Consider the following 22038-nt stretch of genomic DNA (forward strand, 5'->3'; position numbering starts at 1 on the left):
GCTATAAAGATTGTGTTTCTGTTTTCTTTTGTAGGTTTGTTTGTTTTTAGGTTTAAATAGGCTATCTTATCTAAATACAGGTTGAGTATCCCTTATTCAAAATGCTTGGGACCAGAAGTGTTTTGGATTTTGGATTTTTTTGGATTTTGGAATATTTGCACATACACAATGAGAGATCTTTGGGGTGGGACTCAAGTCTAAACATGTTTATTTATGTTTCATATACACATAGCCCGAAGGTACTTTTATACAATGTTTTTTATGTTTTATGCACCTGTCACATGAGGTCATGTGTAGTATCTTCCATGTGTGGTATCATGTGCTCAAAAAGTTTAGGATTTTGGAATACTTCATGTTTTGGATTTTTGAATTAGAGATGCCCAACCTGTACATGGTTTTTATTAGAATGACACATGTAATCTTGTTTTTTCTACACATAAAGCAACAACAGAAACTAGACAGACAAAACCCCAAAGTTTGTGTCTTCAGAATGTAGTTTATTTTGTTCGTAGTCTTCCCTTTTCCACTTGATATTTGCTTAGGAATTGTTAATTATTTACAGTGGGAAGAAGAGGCACAGTACTACATTTTGATACATAAGTTCAATTCACTTTTAAAAATACATGAATCCAGGCTGGCCACGGTTTCCTTAAGTTCTGTGTTTCCTTACTTACGTCTAGTTCTTGCATCCATTATTGAGAGTTGTGGTATTGAAGTCTCTAGCTCTTACTGTAGAACTGTCTGTTTCTCTCTTCAGTTCTGTCAATTTTTGCTTCAAATATTTTGATGATGTTATTAGGTTAAATGTTCAATGCTTTTAATTTATAATTGTTGTATCTTCTTGCTGCATTGAACCTTTTATTAATATGTAATGTCTTTGTCTTTTGTAACCATTCTTGATTTAAAGTTTATTGTCTGATATTAGTGTAGCCACTCTTGCTCTCCTCTGGTTACTATTTGCATGGAATTTCTTTTTTCATCCTTTAATTTCCCACTCATTTGCCTTTGGATCTAAAGTGTGTCTGTTGTAGATAGCGTATAGTTGGGTCTTTTTTACCCCAGTCTGTTCTGCCAAACTGTCTTTGGGTTGGAGAGTTTAATCTGTTTACATTTAAAGTAATTACTAATAAAGAGGGACTTCTGTCATTTTGCCATTTCTTTTTTTTTTTTTTTTTTTTTAGACAGAGTCTTGCTCTATCGCCTAGGCTGGAGTGCCATGGCGCAATCTCAGCTCATTGCCATCTCCGCCTACTGAGTTCAAGCAATTCTCCTGCCTCAGCCTCCTAAGTAGCTGGGATTTCAGGCATGCACCACCACTCCCAGCTAATTTTTGTATTTTTAGTAGAGACGGGGTTTCACCATGTTGGTCAGGCTGGTCTCAAACTCCTGACCTCGTGATCCACCATCCTCGGCCTCCCAAAGTGCTGGGATTACAGGCGAGAGCCACCGCACCTGGCCAGCATTTGTTTTCTATATGCCATATAGCTTTTTTTCCCTCTCATTTCCTGCATTACTGTTTTTTTTGTGTGTTTAGTTCAATTTTTGTAGTGAAATGTTTAAGTTTCTCATTCCTTTCGTGTATGTCCTATAGCTACTTTTCTTTGCGGATACTATGGGTATTACATTTAACATCCTAAAGTTGGGCCGGGCACGGTGGCTCACGCCTGTAATCCCAGCACTTTGGGAGGCCAGGGCGGGTGGATCACAAGGTCAGGAGATCGAGACCATCCTGGCTAACACGGTGAAACCCCGTCTCTACTGAAAATACAAAAAAATTAGCCAGGCATGGTGGTGGGTGCCTGTAGTCCCAGCTACTCGGGAGGCTGAAGCAGGAGAATGGCGTGAACCTGGGAGGCGGAGCTTGCAGTGAGCAGAGATCGCGCCACTGTGCTCCAGCCTGGGCTACACAGCAAGACTCTGCCTCAAAAAAGAAAAAAAAAATCCTAAAGTTATAACACTAATTTGAATTTATGTTACTGAATTTATACAGATTAATGCCAATAACTTAATAAACTGTGCTCCTTTACAGCCTCATCTATACGCTTTTTAGTTGTTGATGTCACAGAACTGCATATGTATACATTGTATTTCCAACAGACATAAAGTAATAATTATTTTAAATGCATTGGTCTCTAAAATTATATAGAAACAATATGTAGACACACAGACCAAAATTAAAATAATACTAGTGTTTAATAATTTTTAAATTAATGTATTAGTCTCTTAAATCATGTAGAAAACAAAAAGCGGAGTTACAAATTATTGTTACGTCATACTAGGTTTTGTAATTGCCCATGTATTGACTTTTTATTGAGATCTTTATTTTTTCATATGCCTTTGAGTTACTGTCTAGTGTCCCTTAATTTCACCTGGCAGGTCTCCTTTGTTCAATTCTTGCAGGGCAGGTCCAGTGGTAACAGATTCTCTCAGCTATTATTTGGGAACATCTTAATTTCTTCCCCTCTTTTGAAGGACAATTTTGCTGAATATAGGATTTTTGGTTGGCATTGGTTTTCTTTTAGCGCTTTGGATATGTCAGCCTGTTACCTTCTGGCCTCCAAAGTTTCTGATGAGAAATCTTCTGATAATCTTATTGAGGATCCTTGTATGTGACCAGTTGCGTCTCTCTCGTTCCTTTCAAGGTTCTCTCTTTGTCTTTGTCTTTCAAAAGTTTGATTATAATATGTCTCAGTGTGGGTGTCTTGGAGTTCCTTTTACGTTGACTTCATTGATGTTTATATTCAAATTTAGGAAGTTTTCAGCTATTATTTTTTCAAATATTCTCTCTGTCCCTTTCTCTCTCTCTCTTTTTCTGGAACTTCCACAATGTGTGTGTTGTTCTACTTAATGGTGTCCCACAGGTCCCTTAGACTGTCTTCACTTTCCTTCGGTCTTTTTTCTTTCTGCTCCTCACACTTGATAGTAATTGCTATTGCTCTGTCTTCATGTTTGCTGATTCCTTCTTCTGTCTTTGAAGACATTTTTGTCTCATTTCTGTCTTTGAATCCATATAATGACTTCAGTTATTGTACGTTTTAGTTCTAGAATTTCTTTCTGGTTTCTTTTTAGGTATTTTATCTTTTTATGAGTACAGGTGCTACGAGCTTACATTGATTTGAGTTTTCCACCACTGCAAAAGTGGTACATATTCAGTAGAAATCATGCTTCAAGTATGACCCATACAGCCGTTCTTTTTTTTGTTTTGTTTTTACTTTCAGTACAGTATTCAATAAATTACATGAGGCCAGGCACAGTGGCTGACACCTGTAATCCCAGCTCTTGGGAAGGCTGAGGTGGGCAGATCGCTTGAGCCCAGGAGTTCAAGACCAGCCTGAACAATATGGTGAAACTCCATCTCTACTAAAAGTACAAAAAAAGAGCCAAGCATGGTGGTGCACACCTGTGGTCCCAGCTACTAGGGAGGCTGAGGTGGGAGGATTGCTTGAGCCCTGGGGGCGGAGATTGCAGGAAGCTATGATTGTGCCACTGCACTCCAGCCTCAGTGACAGACTGAGACCCTGTCTCAGAAAAAAAAAATTACATAAGATATTTATTATAAAATAGGCTTTGTCTTAGATGATTTTGTTCAGTCTGTCATTGTCCTTTCCCGCATTGTGGAGGTCACATCCCAGAGCAATCCCCTCGTTCTCTATAGGGAATATGAATCATTCCTCTTGCCTCTCTAGGCAAGGGGCAGAGTTCAGTAAGCCTGTGGGAGAATTCTCGACTTATACCCACATCATAAACGTCATCTGCTGAGGCAATGGTAATTACTCAGCTCTCCATATACCCTGGGCTGACGTCTGGTGGTATTGTGGGAGAAGGAACCTCTGTAACTTGTTACCATCCAGTTGGACCGGGACTTGTGCTTTAGTCCAATTGGCCATTCCCTTCACCCTGGTATTCCATAAGATAACCATAAATACAGATGGCCACCAAAACCGGAGAGATTTGACAAATTCTTTTAATCCCGTTATATATATGTTGACTTGATAGGAGTCCCTAGGGGGTGCATGATGAATTTAAGGCCCGAAACCAAATAGCTGCTGGGTTTGAATCAGCACTCTTCTGGTGGTCAACTATTAGTGAGAATGTGAATTGGATTAACTCCATCTATTATAATCCACAGATTCATCAGTTATACTTGGGATGCCCTCAAAGGGGTGACTAGCTAGTTAAATGTCATCAGCCGAATGGCCTGGAAAAACCAGCTTGCACTAGACATGATACTAGCAGAAAAAAGGGGCATATGTGTGATGCTGGGTGGGAAATGTACTTTTATTCCCAACAATACTCTCCCAGATAGGATCATCACAAAAGCTTTACAAGGTTTGACAACTCTAGCTAGTGAGCTGGCAGAGAATGCTGGAATTGATGACCCATTTACAGGTTGGCTAAAAGGTTGGTTTGGAAAATGGAAAGGCATGGTAGCTTCAGTCCTTACATCTCTCATAATTGTGGCAGAAGTCTTACCAGCAGTGGGATGTTGTATTATCCTTTGTGTGAGGGGACTAGCGCAGAGATTAATTAAGACAGCTATTAATAAACAAATGCCCGTGACTTACCAGCAAAATAACCTGCTACTATTAAAAACCAAATTAGACTCACTCTCCTGTGAGGAAGATAGTAAATGACTTCTAGAGTGATTCAAGGACCAAAAGGGTTCAAATGAAAATGAAACTAAAAGAAGTAAATAGAAAAGAGAAGGGAATTTGTGAGAAAACATTTTAAATGGTCCATTTTCAAGGCATGATAAACCTAAGCACTGGCAGCCAGCCTGCGAATGTAACAAATTACATGGCTCATGCACCTAGTGGGTCACAATAAGTGAACAGAATGTAGAGGAGGGGTCAGCCCATAAAAGGGAAGAAAGTTTCATTATTGTGAAATCAAAACTTAAGTGTGGAAAAGGACGGGGTAAGGGGGATAATAAAACTTAGGCGGCGTCTGGGAAGATTGCAACCCCATAGTACTTGACCAGTGAGGAACTGGGGGAGGGACTTGTGTGCTAGGAGATAAATTGCCTGCTGTAGCTGCCCTGGGTGTGTCTGCCTACCAGACACCTGATATTACAAGACTGCTATTAAAAGTCTCACTTTCGCCTTTCCTCGTGCCTCTTGGTCCATTCTTTGGGTTTGGACTGATGAGTGTGTTTCTCACACTGGGGCTTATATAACATCCTTTCTTCTTGATACTCTTCTAAATCATTTATATGCATCTTGTTACTGATTTTTATATATTTAATATTTTTTAATATGTGTGTATTTTTTACAGTCTGCCTTTAGAGTTTGGTGGGATAAGTGGTAATAAAGAAAGCAACTGATTGAAATTTTATTTCTGATGTACTTTTTTCTTTCATATAGTGAGATTTTACATTCTTATAAGTGAGACATTTTAGAACTGTAAAATGGATTAGTAAAAGTTTTTGGAATGTTGACATTTTAAAAGTAATATTCTATGTTGAGAAATACATTTTAATTTCCTAGTATCAAAATGAGGAATTATTTTCATCTCAAAATGTTATTTTTAGCTTTACATTTCTTGTTAAATAATAACAATGCCATATTTTCTTTCTTTTCTAGATATGGAATATATGAACGCTGTCGAGAATTGGTGGAAGCAGGTTATGATGTACGGCAACCGGACAAAGAAAATGTTACCCTCCTCCATTGGGCTGCCATCAATAACAGAATAGATTTAGTCAAGTATGTATTTTCTCTATTTTTAATTGTTAGAACTTGACTTTTTATGGTTATAAAATTAATAGAAGTAATTGTTATAAAAACTAATACTTTCTAAAATTCATGGCTTTTAGAAGATAGATTCTGTGTACCTTGTTTTTCTGAAAAAGAAAAATTGCTTTTAACTTATATTGAATGCTTATATTAGCCAAGTACTGTACTGAGTACTTTTCCATATATGTTTTCTTTACTTCTTAATTCTTAATATAACCGTATATGAAATATAACAATTGTTACTGTCCTACTGCTGGCAAAACTGAAGCACAGACAGTTTAAATATACTACCCAGTGACCCACAGCTAATAAAGGTTGGAGTCAGGACCTGAACTCAGGCAGTCTGACTTGGTGTTCACATTCCAAATGTGGATTCTGTGGAGAAAACAGCAAAAGGAAAGTTGAAATGATAATAGGTAATAATAATCTGATTTAACTGTTCACACCAGCATAAGTGATGAATACTTTGCATACTAAGTGTAAAATGATTTTTATCCATCACTGTTAATGTTTGTTTAGTATTAATAAGAAATAGATAATCAAGAGTCAGGATGATAGGAAATCTCAGCAAATCTTGTTTAGTAGTCTTTTGACACTTTGGACACAAAATATTTACAGAAAGACATGAAATTTTGTTGTTGAGATGGGTTCTTACTCTCTCACTCAGGTTGGAGTGTAGTGGTACAATCTTGGCACACTGCAGCCTCGCCTCCCAGGCTCAAGCGATCTTCCCACCTCATACTCCCGAGTAGCTTGGAGCACAGGCGAATACCACCACACCCAACTAATTTGTGTTTTTTTGTTTTTGTTTTTGTTTTTTTTGAGATGGGGTTTTGTTCTCGTTGCCCAGGCTGGAGTGTAATGGCTCAATCTTGGCTCACTGCAACCTCTGCCTCCTGGGTTCAAGCAATTCTCCTGCCTCAGCCTCCCGAGTAGTTGGGATTATAGGCGGGTGCCAATAGTAAATGACTTATAGAGTGATTCAAGGACCAGAGGGTTTAAATGAAAATGAAATATAGGCCTGCGCCTATATAAATATAGGCATATGCCACCATGCCCAGCTAATTTTTTTTATGTTTTTAGTAGAGATGGGGTTTCTCCATGCTCATCAGGCTGGTCTCGAACTCCCACCCTCAGGTGATCCACCCGCCTCGGCTTCCCAAAGTGCTGGGATTACAGGCGTGAGCCACTGTGCCTGGCCCGAATTTTTTGTATTTTTGGTAGAGACAGGGTTTCGCCGTGTTTCCCAGGCTCGTCTCAAACTCCTGAGCACAGGCAGTTCAACTACCCTGGCCTCCCAAAATGCTGGAATTACAGGCATTTGCCTCTGCGCCTAGCCAACACAAATGTAAAATGAACTAAATGAACTACTTGCTATATTAAGTGCAACACACAGAGTGTAGAGACAAATTGGATATTAATGCCAGGTAAGAGAATTCACCCTGAATTGCTACATTTTCAGTGCAGTGTCTCACTGTTCTCTAATTTAATTCCTGAGTCTCAAACTTTGAGGGTAAAGGTGCACTAAACGTACCTCTTGGCAAATGCAGAATGGTTGTGTGTTAAAATCAACATGGGACTGACACTGAAGTCAGAAATTGCCATCATATAATGAAGTTTAGGGACACAAGAATGAATCTGGACTTTAAGAGTTTGAATTTTAACTATAATTCTATTAAAAACTTGAGTAGCAGCATCTTAAGATTTAACATTATGGTGTACAAAGAAAGCGTTCGAGCACTGTCAGCTGCGTGATTGCTTCCATGTCAGTAAAACACTTATTTGTGATGCTAAGTAACTACTGACTTTCAGCGGGAATATATGCTAGAAAACACAATTTTTCTGCAATGTATTTATATTGACTTTCAACCATTGTTTCTGTTTACAGCCCAGGTACTTACTAATATTTGTTGGTATCAGTTGTTCATTGATGGTCCCTTCTGAAAACCTAGGATCATTAGTACCTGCCAGAACATTGTTTGATAAAACCTTCTTAACAGTATATTGAGCAAAGAGGCTCAAGATTAAGAATTGTGCAATCTCAGAAGTTTGTAGTTTTGAGCTAAGGTCTTATAGCTACATGAAATAACATGTTATAAAAATATAATACTGAGAAGTTTACAATGAAAAGTAATAGAAGTTATTCTTTTTTTAGGATGCAGAAAAGTTCCCTCTCCTTGTGAAGAAAAAAAAGTTGTGCCTTAGAATCAGTTTGGAAATTGCTCACTGACATGGACCTAGTGATGATTTAAATTCTGCCGTATGTCAGTAAAAATGAATCTCAGGAACAGTTGACTATAGAGAAGGGGATGAAATTGCTTTAGAAAAATTCTAGTTACGATTTTTAATAAAATATCATTTCCTACGAGAGTGGTTATTTTGGCTGAGCTTTGGGTTCTAGCCTACCCATTCTCAAAGAACATTTTCAGCATTATATATAATGTTTACCAAGTATCTTTAAAATGGATTCAGGAATAATTAAATGTTTGCGTTATTAATAGTTTAATATTCTGGAAATACTTTGTTAGATTACTTTGAACCATTTTGCATGATAGAGTGGAATTGGGCCCTTCATTGCATAATGCTTTAAAAGCACCAATTTAAACAAATACTTATTTGCAGCCACAAATTTCTGAATTAAACACATAAGCATGAATAATCACAGGTTAAAAGCTATGTACATTAAGAGTAAATGCATTACTGATCTAGAGCAGTAATCACTTAGAACAGTTTAAGAGTATACATATGTCAAGTATTTGATATCGTATCCCTTAGAATCATTTATATTCAGGATTTACTGCATTAATTATTCCCAAAGAAAGCATTATAATGAACAGCTAGATCTTGTTCACTTCAGAAGCTATCAAGATGCTATGACAGCAGGGTGCGGCCGCTCACTCCTGTAATCCCAGCACTTTGGGAGTCCAAAGTAGGAGGATTGTTCAAGTCCAGGAGTTGGAGACCTGCCTGGGCAACATAGTGAGATGCTATCTTTCTCTCTCTCTCTCCCCCTCTCTCAAAAAAAGATATTATGATGTTAATATTAAGCTTACTAATCTAATACTAAAGTTGCTATTTCCTTTTCAAGCAACATGGCTTTAAAGGCACAAGAAATAACAAGGCATAGTAAAGAACCTTTATGTTATGTGTATATTATTTGATTTAATCTACAGTGATCTTAAGGAAAGTAAGGCTTAAAAAGCTTAGCTACCCAACGTAGACCATGTCTTGCCTATTCTGCAACTATTCTAATTTCAAGTTTCTATATGCTACTATTCAAATCTTTGTAGTTCCTTGAGTACCTTCTTTTTTACGTGATTTTTTTGGCATTTTTATTCTTTTTTTTTTGTAACTTAAAAATTATTTTTCTTTTCCTTATTCTAGAACAAAAAAAAGAGGTATTTGATATAAAATTCTGCTAAATATGTTTTTTAAACAACCACAAAAGATTATTTATTTTCAAAGGTTCAAACTAGCATGAGATCTGAAATAGAAAACATGTATTTACATATTTTTCACAGAATTTCTTAAAATTGAAAATGAAAGTTATTTAAATTATTATAAATTTTGTCTTATAGATACTATATTTCGAAAGGTGCTATTGTGGATCAACTTGGAGGGGACCTGAATTCAACTCCATTGCACTGGGCCACAAGGTTTAAATTTGCTTCTGGATTTTTTTCCTTTGGTTCCTTTATTAGTATATAAATAAACAACTTTAAAAAAATGATATACTAAAATGAATAGAAGAGCTTATTATGCCGTTAGTTAATATCATAAATATGCTGATGTTTTATTGTGAAATATTACCTGTAAAGAAGCAAAAGTTTATTGTCCAAAGTTTCCCTGGCCATGCTGATATTAGTTCAGTTAGTTATAAGATTGGATTAAACTTTGGATTTCTAAACGTAATATTTTTGCAGCCTGTATATATTTACAATGAAAGAATTAGCTCATTTCTTGGGATGATTGAGATAATATTAGAATGGACATAATAGAATATGGTAATTATTTACTATATATTTAAATAAGTTATGAGTACTTCCATACATTTTCAGACTGTTAATCTAGTTAAGACTTCTAAGAACCATAAAATCCTAAATGTGTTTTGACATGTATCTATTTTAAAATAACTTTTCAAAATACATATGTAATCTTCCCACCATACCTTACTTAAAAAAGCTCTTCCCAGAGGATCCTGTTTGAAATAACTTTATATATCTAAGTGTTTATTCTTTTATGTTTTAGACAAGGCCATCTATCCATGGTTGTGCAACTAATGAAATATGGTGCAGATCCTTCATTAATTGATGGAGAAGGATGTAGCTGTATTCATCTGGCTGCTCAGTTCGGACATACCTCAATTGTTGCTTATCTCATAGCAAAAGGACAGGTAAAATCTCAGTGGTATGGATTTTAATCAGATGTTCTTCATAGTTTAAATGCCTAATATTATTGGTGTTGTAACAAGCCGTTGATATTTAAATAGCACTTTCTGATGGGTGAAGAACATAAATATAGTGAGTTTGATATGGAGATATTTAATGTACCTAACATAAAAGCCAGCATGAAAATCATGAACCAGATAATGATGAAGTTGGGTTTTTTATTTCTAAGAGTAATGGAGATAAAGCTCAGAAATTAAGAGAGAAAATATAAGTATCTATTTTTTCTTTATGTATTTTGAATATATCATCTGAATTCATCCAAACTTTTTTGAACTTATTTATTGGTTATTTTATATATTAAATATCTCTTGAGAGGGATACATTTTTTAAGATCAGTTTCTGCTGTATAAGATAATGCTGCTTCTTGTCAGAAAAACATCATATTTTAAGTGGTTGTTCCTGATTTTTCTTGAGTGTGCAGTGACCATAATCACATTAAATATTATCAGTTTATATAATCATGTTTTTGTAATAAACGTATTTTGTTAAAAGTAATGTCACCCAGTTTTTCTTTAATGTGTTTTTTCTGGTTATATTTGAACATTAATTTTATAAGTAAGGATCTCATCACAAGAATAACTTAAGATATATGTATTTAATTTGTTGCTATCAACATGTATTTATTGTTAATTTAAAATTCTATGCGGATTTAGAATTTGAATACTATTTCTTTTAATGAAGGTTTTACAGTATTTGTTGTTGGCAGTCTCAGGCAGTGGCAGTTGTGTTGTGCATTATAGTTTAGGAAAAGAGGCATAGACTGATTAAGTTAATTGCTGGAAGGGGGGGAGGGTTATTGTCTGTTACTGTGTTAAAAAACTACTGCCAAAATCTAATGGCTTAAGAACAATACCAACCAATTAATACGTCTCACAATTTTGTGGGCTTGGCTGGATGGTTTTTCTCCTTGGCTGGTGGCTGCAGTTGTCTGGCGGCTTGACTGAGCTGGAAGATTGGCTCACATATCTTGTGACTTGATAGGAATGGCTACAAACTGCTTAACTGGGAGGCTGGGGCAGCAAGGCCTCTTTCTTTCTCTATGTAGTGTCAGAACTTCTACTTTTCAATACCAGTCCATGTGGTCTTTCCAGCAGGAGAACTAGACTTCTTACATATTGGCTTAGAGCTCCCAAAAGAACAAAAGTAGAAGCTGTTTTGCCTTTTTAAGTCTTAGGTCTTGAACTGACACAGCAACGTTTTTTCTCCATTCTATCAGTTAAAGTGAGTTAACAAAGGCCATAACCACCGAGGGAAGGAACCACACAAGGGTGTGAATACCAAGAGGCCAGGTTTATGGGGGGTCATCTGGAGAGCAACTGCTATAGGAGATTATTCTTGTTATTCTGCAGTTTTTTCTAGAACAAAGGTTGAAGCAGTAAATGGTGCTATAGCACATCACAAGGTCTTTAGTGGCCTTCCATATTGCAGAATAAATCTACAATACACATTCACTTTTTTTCTTTCAGTTTTTAACTGGGAAAGAAAGGTGGTGTACATTTTTGAGTCTTCATGGTCTTTTTTTTAACTTATTGATTTTGGAGTTTGGATTATTTCATTAATCTTTTTAACCTCTGGTATAGTATATAGGCTATAAAATTCTCAAAGGGCAGGATTTCTACCTGTTGGTGCTTTTGGTACAAAAAGGGCATGATGATGATAATGATGATGATAAATGTCTGAGAAATAGTTTTTTTTTTCCATGAGTAAATTTTTTTTCTGCACACAAAGATAATAAATGTTTATTATGAAATATTCAGGCATAATAGAATATGACTTAGAAGATGAAATCTCACCTCTCCCCTTGGCCATCTGTCTGACTGAGGTTACTTCCTTTAATAATGTAGTATGTATTTTAAGAGATTTTATTCCATGTACAGATTAAGCATCTGTAATCTGAAAATCCGGAATGCTGCGAAATCCAAAACGTTTTGAGTGTCAACATGATGCCACAAGTGGAAAATTTTACCCCTGACACCTTTGCTTTCCAATATAGTTCATTGTACACACACTTTGTTTCATGTACAAAATTATTTAAAATATTGAATAAAATTGCCTTCAGGCTGTATGTATAAGGTGTATATGAAAGATGAATGAATTCCCCATTTAGATTTTGGTCCCATTCTCAAGATTTTATTACATATATGCAAATATTTCAACATATGAAAAAAATACACATATCCAAACACTTCTGGTCCCAAGCATTTTAGATAAAGGATACTCAACATGTATACACTAATATATTGTAAAAGACACTCTTCCAATGTGCATTGCATCATACTGTGAGGGCCCAGAGTTTTTCTCTGTGCTAGAGCACTGTGCCGTTTAACCCCTGGATACCTTTGAGCTCCACTTCTGCCATCTCCCCATCATCACTCTGCTTTAAGTGCACTAGTTTTTTTTTGCTACTTTTTCAGCAACTCTGACATGCTGTTGTCTGAGGGCCTTTTGGTTGCTGTTTCTTCTGCTGGTATATTCTTTCCTCAGATAGTCACACAGTTTCTCTGTCTCTTCAGTCAGATGGTTGCTCAAATTTTATTAGTTCTGATTACATAGTTCCTAATTATAAGCAGTAATAAAATTAGCATATTTTTATTTCTTCTTCCCTTTCTCTTTTATCGACTGTAGTCAATAATATTGTTTTTCTTAATGTTAACTATGTTCTGATAAATTTTTACTACATTTTTATTACTTGATTTTTCAGCTTTAGATAATTTTCTTTGATTCATGGCTACTGTAGATGAGGCTCTCAGCATATTTTCATTTCAACCTTTTTCCATTTTCCCATTTTGTTGTTAATTATATCAATTTTGCATTGTCAGGGTATATAACATTTCCATTCAGTTTTGTCATTCTATTCTTCACAATCGTTTTGTTTTAGTTATATTGTTAAATATATTTAGTGCTCACTACCAATTCTTTTGGATGATTTTCAGGAGAAAAAGGGGAAAATGCTAAGTTATGGAGCCCTGTTGATCATGGAATTCCCATAAGCTTTTGATCTGGGCTTGTTAATTCTTCCTAATAGAGAATACCCATACGTCCAGGCTGAACTTGGAAAAGAAGTACCAAGTTTTAAATCCCGACCCAAAGAGAGAAAAGGTTGAATTTCATTTTTCTTTTAGTACTCTAGAGATGTGCCATGATTTTACATTTTTTATTTATTGATATTTTTAATACTATCATTTTTTAAAAAGGATATGAAAACACAACTAAGAAGAAGGAGAAACTTAAACATAAGAATTTACATGCTTGCTTTAATTAGACCTGAAATTTGGTTGAGGTCCTACGGAAATTAGGAGTAAAAGAAGTCACAATAGTTACTTCTCATATAAGAAATAAGGAAGTTTGTTGTTTCTTCAGAAAACATATTTTTTTTAAGTCACAGGATTATTTTAAAAAATGAACTTGCATATTGGAAATGTTGAGTGAGGTTGCAGAAGATATTCCTGACAACACTATTAAAGTAAATCCAGAAATGGATTTGTAATGGATAAGGCATAACATTCTATGACAGTATGCATGGTGAGTGACTAAGTTAATGACATCCAAGGAAATGCTTTACTTATCTAACGTAGTGGTTCTCAGATTTTTTTTCTTCAATATGCTTGGATAATGTTCACATATGAGACATATTCCTGTTGCTAACAGTGGCTCACAGAGAACTGATGCATAGAGATAGTGTTTTACAGTGTGCTTACTGTAACTCTCTGCTCTCTCCACTGATTGGTGAATTAGGTAACACAGCTTGGATTAGAACTGCTTGCTTAATGTAATTCAGGAATGGGAGATGGGGTAGAGAAGAAGAAGAAACTTAATATTTATTGAATATCCATTATGTTCTCAGCTGTTGACTAGATGCTTTGCATACATTATTTAATCTTCACAGAAGTCTTATGAAGTTATTTGTATTTCACATTTTTTAATGAGGAAGCTAAGACTAAGAATTAAAGTAATTTAGCCTACAATCTCATAGCAATTATATGATGGAGCTAGGAAGTCAAAACCATGTCTTATTCTAAAGCCAAGCCTAGAAAAGTAGATAGATAAGCATGTCTTTTCCTTTAATAAATGGTTTTTGATCATCTACTCTGCTGGGCACTGAGAATACGAAGATGGATTTGAGATGATTTTTATTTTCAAAGTACTCCAGGTTAATGAGACACACGTTTCAGGCATAGAGGATAATCAGTTCAGAATGGAGTGGGTTAGGAAAGGTAGTTTCAGAGCATTGAAACTGATAAGAGTCGCTGATACATCAGAAAGTCTTGCGCAAGGAGAATTAGATAACTAGGAAAGAGTTTCGGTTTAATAGGTGGAAGTTTTAGTTATAATTTGCTAAAAACTAAGTAGTAGTGGGGGAAAGATGGTGCCAGGGAAAGCAAAAAATTGAGTAGAAGAGGAAAAATAGTGGTTTATTACATGGTTTGGCTGGGAATAGTATTTATGCATATTTATAATAATACATATCAAGTATTAAATGTTTATATGAACCAGAATTACAATAGATCTCTTGAGAGGAAAGAATAGGAAAGGCGCGCATTTGTGATGTAGCAGAGAGGAAAGAGAAAAATTCAGATTTTTTATACCAAGGAATTTCAGAATAATGCCTGAAACTGAAAAATCAAGAAGTAGCAATTCAAACATCTTATTTAAAGATATGGAGGTAAATACAAAAATAATGAGCCAAAAAATGGTGAAAATGGTGGGAAGTAAGGCAGGGGGATTGCTTTAGTGTGTTGCTTTTTCCACACAAACTGCAGAATCATTTAACTCTAAAAATGTACATGTGTAACAGTAAAAACTGAGTATATTAAAATGTCAGTTCTTTTTATTTTTTGTTTTGAAATGCCTAGGAATAAACAGTTTTGTCGTTCTCTCTTATGCATTAGTATAAACAAGTTTTTCAGAAACTTAATCACTTAACCTATCCTTTGTGGTTGAAAGGTCAGACATAGGTTAAGAATTTTAAATGTGAAACATTGAAAGGCTGATTAAAACATCTTAAAAGGGAATAATGTAAAAGCATGATATATGTTCACTAGAGTATATAGTGACAAGAGTTTCATTTTAAAGTTAAGAAAGAAAGTTTCATACATTATCCTTGATTGAGTAGTATTATATTCGCTTCTCCTTTTATATATAGATTAGATTTTTCCAAGCAAATTTGGTTAGGAACTTATAATTTAACTGTCTGACTTTTTTTCTTTTTACTTTATCAGGATGTAGATATGATGGATCAGAATGGAATGACGCCTTTAATGTGGGCAGCATATAGAACACATAGGTATGTAATGACTATAAAAAACTTATTTAGGCCATTTCAGCATAATACAATATGAAGTAAGAGAGAGGAAAAAGCAGTTAATACTATACTCACTAATATTTACAGTTTTTATTATGACTATAGTATATATAAATTACCATTTTGGATGTTCTGGTATCTCTGTGCTGTCTCTCCCTCACTGATTAGAGCTTCCTTAATCTGTTTCTCTTTTAACAATATCTAAGAAAAGAAGTTATCTTTTTTTAAAAATTAATTTTTTCATGTGATCTACATATTGACAAATTTATTAATTAGTAAGTTGTCTTAGATCACTTTTGGAAGACTCCAAATTTAAATTTTAAAAAGTGTTATTCTTGAATTGTATAAGTATTAATGCCATTTCTAGGTCAAAAATAGAAAATATCAGGACCAAGTTGCTTATCCCCTGAAACTATTAATATATTATTTTATATGGTGTCATACATACTTAATACTTCATATTAGAATATTGTCTCATTATTGATTTTAAAGTTGTTGAGTAGGTTAGAAGTGTTCCAAAATGGAATGCTACTGTAAGCATAATCAGTTTAGTATTTGTAATGATTTCTATAATTGAAATTAGGGTTGTTGTTGTTGTTTGTTTTTTTTTTTTTTCCTTTTCAGTGTGGATCCAACTAGATTGCTTTTAACATTCAATGTTTCAGTTAACCTTGGTGACAAGTATCACAAAAACACTGCTCTGCATTGGGCAGTGCTAGCAGGGAATACCACAGTCATTAGCCTTCTTCTGGAAGCTGGAGCTAATGTTGATGCCCAGAATATCAAGGTAAAAATATTCTATATTGATAATACTGTATGAAATGTGGCTAATATATGAATTCTGTAATAAAACAAGTTTTTCATAGACTGTCAGAGTTGAAAGAAACTTCTTCAATACAGGTTTACAGTTAAACCACATTATGCATAATACATTTTAATAATTCTTTGACTTGGTTATTTTATTGTCTTATTTTTTTAAAGATCAAGAGATTTAAATTTGATAAATGCCTTTATGGTGTTGATAGGAGGACCCCCACCCCACCATGGTGGACTAATCCAGGAAAAGTTACAACATTATTTAAGAGCCAAGCACAATTAACATTTGCACTCTATAAACATTTAGAAATCAGTAAACATTTTATTAATACACGCAATAAGATTCTATTGCTAGTCTCAAAATTTTGGTTATTTCTTTTCATTTTTAAAGCCTCAGGATCCACCATGTCTTTCAGCAACGAACTCGTTCTGCGAAATTACTTTAAACATCATCTTTTAATCATATGCATTCATAAGTAACTATACCCATTGACAAATGTTCTTTAATTTTGGCTAAATTTATAGTATTTTCTGAGTTATGTTTCTTAAATTTCTAAGGGATATGTGCTAATTAAATATGAAGGGGGTTCAGGACACATACTAATCTGAAATGGCCAATCAAAAAGTAGGTTATCTCCTGCTGGATCAGGGTATCTCTTTATGTTCCAATGAATAGTTTGTTCTTCCTTGATTCAGTTACTTTAAGAGGAGAAGGATAAACTACTAAAATAAAATAGCTTAGGCTAGTTTTATGGAGCATAATTTGTTAAGCTTATCAATTTTTAGAAATAGTCTAATTACAAACATTTAGTTAAAAGTAAATTAATATTGGAAACCATAAGATATTGATAAAATCATGTATATTTTTCTTTCTTCTAAAAAAATTTCAAGTCTTCTTGTCCCTAACAAAAGTCATCAGAATTGTTCCATATCTGCCACTAAACATAGGGAAAGAAGAAAGTCAGCATATCATAGTGCCTGATAAGCGATGGGCACTCTAGGTATTTACTGACTGAGTAAATGAAGATTTATGTAGTCTTGAGTTTTACCTAAGGTAGTTTTCATGACTGCTGGGATACCTCTGCCACTTCAGAAATTATAGAGAGAAATGTTTGCTTTTTGAATGTTTTTAAATAGGATGCTCTTAAAAGTTTATAACACTGGAATGAGTAAATTGGCTGACCCCAGGTCTGAAGGTTAAGAAAAGAGAAGTTTGACTAAACCTGATCAATATACTTAAAAGAAAATTATGTGAGATTACCTCATGTTTTTTTTATCTGAATTAAGAGTGTTACTACTTTTTTTAATCTTTGCTACCAGACAGCCATTCCTAAGGTGATCATGCATGAGGAATACATTTAAAGATACTTAGTATTATTGAAAAAACAGGATTAATTTTAGTTTGGCAAATAGTAAGACTCTGTAGACCTTCTGCCAATAGCCATATCAGTATACTGAAATTATAGTAATACCAAAGAATTATGACAGTAAGATGACTACACAGTTCTGGAGTTTGAAACTAGTAGTGTGTATTTTTAGAGCTTTTAAAAGTATATTTTCTGTTCATATAAAATTAGGTTAAATTCAGTCACAGTCATTGGGATTTGAGGTATGTTTTTAAATTCAATGTCTTTTCAAGTAAATAATGAAGACTTGTACTTCTCATTAGCCATTGCATAAACTTTTAAATTACTCTTAGTAAAAGGAATAATCTACAGCAAATTTCAACAGAAAGTTAATGATAAGAGTAGAGATATTTAAAATTATTTAAATGATTTTGAACTTTGTATTTTTAATGTTTTATAGGTTCAGGCACAAGAATTATTTGGTGCCAAGAAACAATGAAATAGAATGTAGCTTCCTTAACTATTATTGTAGTTCATGCGAATACTTTCCAGAGTCTACAGTGTCTATAATTGAGCTAATTATTGTACCTTAGAGCTTTTACATTCATTTTTTTTCTAGTTATTTTCTTTTTATTAATGTTTTAACTTTATCTGTCACATGTAATCGAGGTTGGCTATTGACAAAAAATTTTTCTCATGTAATTCCCTGGTAGCTTCTGGAGTGATGGTACTTCTAAAGAAAATAAAGTCTAAGGAATTATTGTATTTGCTCAGGGAACATTTATACTTTCAGGGGAAAAATTACCTGTATCTACACTGGTGACAAAGTAGATTTTTGTTTTAAAATGCACTTTGTATGTAATTAAAAAGATGAAATGAGTATCAAATGCCTTTTTTAAAAATGGGGATCTGCCTCAGAGGCATTCCCAACATACTTAAGTCTTATCACCTTCTAATAGAAACCATGTATTTATTCATTCAGCAAATTCTTGTTCAATGGTGGGTGGTGGGGAGTCACATTGTTCAAGACAGATAAGGTCCCTATTCTTTCAGAATGTACATTCTGTTGAGGAAACAGCCAGTAAGTGAATAATAATAAAAGGCAAATGTGATAGAATGACTGGGATGGAAGGACCACATCCAGTGAGAGTGATTTGGGAATGCCTCTGAGGAGATGACATTTGCTTTCAGAATTACGTAATGAGAAGGGATCAGTTATACAGAGACACGTGGGAAAAAAACTTTCCTTGTAGAGGAACATGCAAGTGCAAGGTCCTAAACAGGAGTAAGATTGCAGTATTTGAGGTGCAGAAATAAGGACAGTGTGGCCAGAGTACAGTGAGCAAGATGGTGAAGTCACTTGAGAAACGCAGGTGCTGTATCATGCAATGCGATAATAAAGAGCTTTAATTGTATTCTCAGTCATGGGAAACATTTGAAAGGATTTATGTAGGCTGATTATATGATCTGCTTTTTGTTTTAAATATTTTTTAAACATTACTTTGGTTGATGTATGGAGAATGCATTGAAGAGTTAAGAAAATGGAAAAGATGGAGATCAGTTAGGCTGTTGCAATAAATCAGACAAGTGATAATGTTAGCTTAGCCTAGGATCAGAGGAGTAGAGGTAGAGAGAAATGACTGGATTTGGAGAGGATATTTTAAAGTAGAAATAAGAAGGTAGATTAGGTGTGAGGATAAAAGAAACCATCGTTGATGACTTAGGTTTTGTTTTGGGTAACTGAGCGTCTTGTGATATCATATGTTGAGATTGTGAAGACTGAAGAAGGACTTTTTTGGGATGAAGGTGATAGGAATTGGTTCTGTTTGGTAATATTTAATTTGAAGTGGTGTCTTAGCCGTGTGAACTATTAAGCTAATTAAGTAAACTTAAATTGCTGCCAATTTTGAAAAGGAAACATTTATTTAAAAAAAATACCTAGAATATTTGTCCAGGAATCTAACCAAATTTATTTATACCTATGCTTTTTCCATTTTTAAGTCTTAGGAAAGAATCTTGTTGATAATAGTGGATTGTAACAATAAGATGCAGCCTGCAAATCTGGCTATGGCTTTAAGAGCTATAAAAAGTTATATTTTTCAAAGAATATGAAAAATTACGCTTTGTGTTATAATAATTCTATAAGATCCCCTTTCCCTAAAATACCTATTTTCTATATATGATTAAGTGTCTTAGAAATCTTTCTTTATATTAACTAGAGATTTACCTTCACATATTAGTTCTTTTCATGTATAAAATGTTCCTTTATCAAAACAAGATAGAACCTACCTTAAAGACAATTTATACTAAATGAGGCCGGGCACTGTGGCTCATGCCTGTAATCCCAGCACTTTGGGAGGCTGAGGCGGGCGGATCACCTGAGGTCAGGAGTTCGAGACCAGCCTCAACATGGAGAAACCCCGTCTCTACTAAAAATACAAAATTAGCCGGGCGTGGTGGTACATGTCTGTAATCCCAGCTACTCTGGAGGCTGAGGCAGGAGAATTGCTTGAACCTGAGAGGTGGAGGTTGCAGTGAGCCAAGATCGTGCCATTGCACTCAAGCCTGGGCAACAAGAGTGAAACTGTCTTAAAAAAAAAAAAAAAAGACAATTTATACTAAATGTTAGGTAACTTTAAAATTGCTGTTTTCATCTCTGGAAGGATCAGGAATAGCTGTATACCCTAGGTTTTTTTATCTGGAGTCCCCCCAGTAGACTTTGGTTGGAGGAGGTGTGGGTCCATGGACCCCTGAAATTGTTGAAAAAAAGTTACTTGTATCAGCATTCTTCTGGGAGGAAGAAAAGTGGCTGTCATCAGAAAAGACTCAAAAGAATTTAAGAACCAAGCCCCTAGATAATAGCTACATGAAATAGCTTTAAATCTCTTCTTGTAAAGCAACAACAGGGGAAACAAATGATTTGGAATACTAAGAATAAAAAACAAAACACAATTATGGCCTACCCAGTAATCCCTTTTGTGGTAGTATCTCATTTGTGATTAAAAAAATAATAATCTTTAGCATATGTTTTTGGTTATACTGATAAATTTAGATGAATTGAGTTTGGAAGGAACAGTTAATCTCTGAGTGCTACACAAGCAGTTATAATCTTTTCTTTCTAAAATTATCAAAGGGCATAGTTTTTAGCTTGTACAGAATATAAAATTACTGAGCTCTGTTCATTAATGTATCGAAAGACCTCTTGAAATGAGGTAAGAAACTGTTTTTAGAAAATAGTTTTGTATTAGCTCTTAAATACCTGACCTAAATGGTCACCAAGGAAAAATTTTTTTAAATTTTGACAATGAAATTCAACCTTACGTAGGTGAAACGTTGAGTGATCTTACCCCCAACCATAATGTTTATCTGACCAAAACCTTTGAATGATTTCTTTTATTAACAGTTACATAGTCTATAATTACTCCATGTAGATTCTTGCTGTTGTTGCTATTGTTAATATTATTATTTTGGCTGAGACATGGAGTGATCAAATAAATATAGACTTAACTCAGAACCCTGGTTTTAATATACTTCTTTAAATGAATTGAGTGTTTATTTTACCAGCTGAATAAAAGAACTATACAAAAATAGTTAGATGACTAGAGGAGTAGTTGAAAGATATTTTAAAGCTCCCTCAATCTTTTTGTCTAGGCAATCCTTAGGTGTCACATGGCCCTCTAGTGGAAGGGATGCTCAGCTGGACCGAGGCAACTGCAGGATATTCCCGGGGAGTTGTTACCCAAGGGATTGCTTTTATTCAGGTAATCTTTATAGTTTGGATTAATTAGCTGGTTCTGACAACTTAGGTGATGGAATTTTGGAATAGGTAAGGCAATATTTTAAAGTAAATATCCCTATTTGTGGAAGACTCCTAGATTAGCCCATTTCTTATTAAATACCATTGATCCTTATATTAAAGGATTGGTTGGGCTTTTTGTTGTTTTGTAATAGTTGTTGCTGTTGGTGGCAGTGGTGTGTTTTATTTTGTTGTTTATTTTTATTTTATAATATTAAATAAACTATACTTAATAAGTAATCATCCCTCATAAATAAGGCACCCCAAGGCTCTTTATTGCTTTATTCTTTTTGACCTTGTTTTTGGAAATAAAATTTCAGTGGTTTTACTTTTTAAAAGTAATTTTGAATATTCATCTTTACATTCTTGAAACTTTGGTAAGCATTTAAAGTTTTGCTTTTCTATTTGAAGAAGTAGATAAATAGTGGAACACATTAAATAAATGGAAATGTAGGTGTCTGACTAATTTGCAAAAGGAGAAATAAGATTTTAAATTTTAAATTAGTTAAGGCAAAAAGAAGCATAGACCTAAAATTGGGAATGCTTATTTGTTTCTTACTTTGATACATTTTATTCCTATCATGTAAATTCCCTG

The 22038-nt window shown here is 34.4% G+C and overlaps 1 protein-coding gene across 10 annotated transcripts in view; it reads left to right on the plus strand.

The window, feature by feature from the left end:
- Positions 1-22038, plus strand: part of ZDHHC17 (zinc finger DHHC-type palmitoyltransferase 17) — a 296534-nt gene that overhangs the window by 242594 nt on the left and 31902 nt on the right. For 9 of the 10 annotated variants that reach the window (XM_063785936.1, XM_063785935.1, XM_063785937.1 and 6 more), the window contains 5 exons: positions 5583-5705; positions 9314-9391; positions 9984-10128; positions 15403-15467; positions 16110-16272. In XM_063785936.1, the coding sequence (XP_063642006.1) occupies positions 5583-5705; positions 9314-9391; positions 9984-10128; positions 15403-15467; positions 16110-16272 (574 nt within the window). The remainder of the gene's footprint in view (positions 1-5582; positions 5706-9313; positions 9392-9983; positions 10129-15402; positions 15468-16109; positions 16273-22038) is intronic. The other variant, XM_016923891.4, reaches the window with a different exon arrangement.

Source organism: Pan troglodytes, chromosome 10 (assembly GCF_028858775.2).
Source record: "Pan troglodytes isolate AG18354 chromosome 10, NHGRI_mPanTro3-v2.0_pri, whole genome shotgun sequence".
NCBI lineage: Eukaryota > Metazoa > Chordata > Mammalia > Primates > Hominidae > Pan > Pan troglodytes.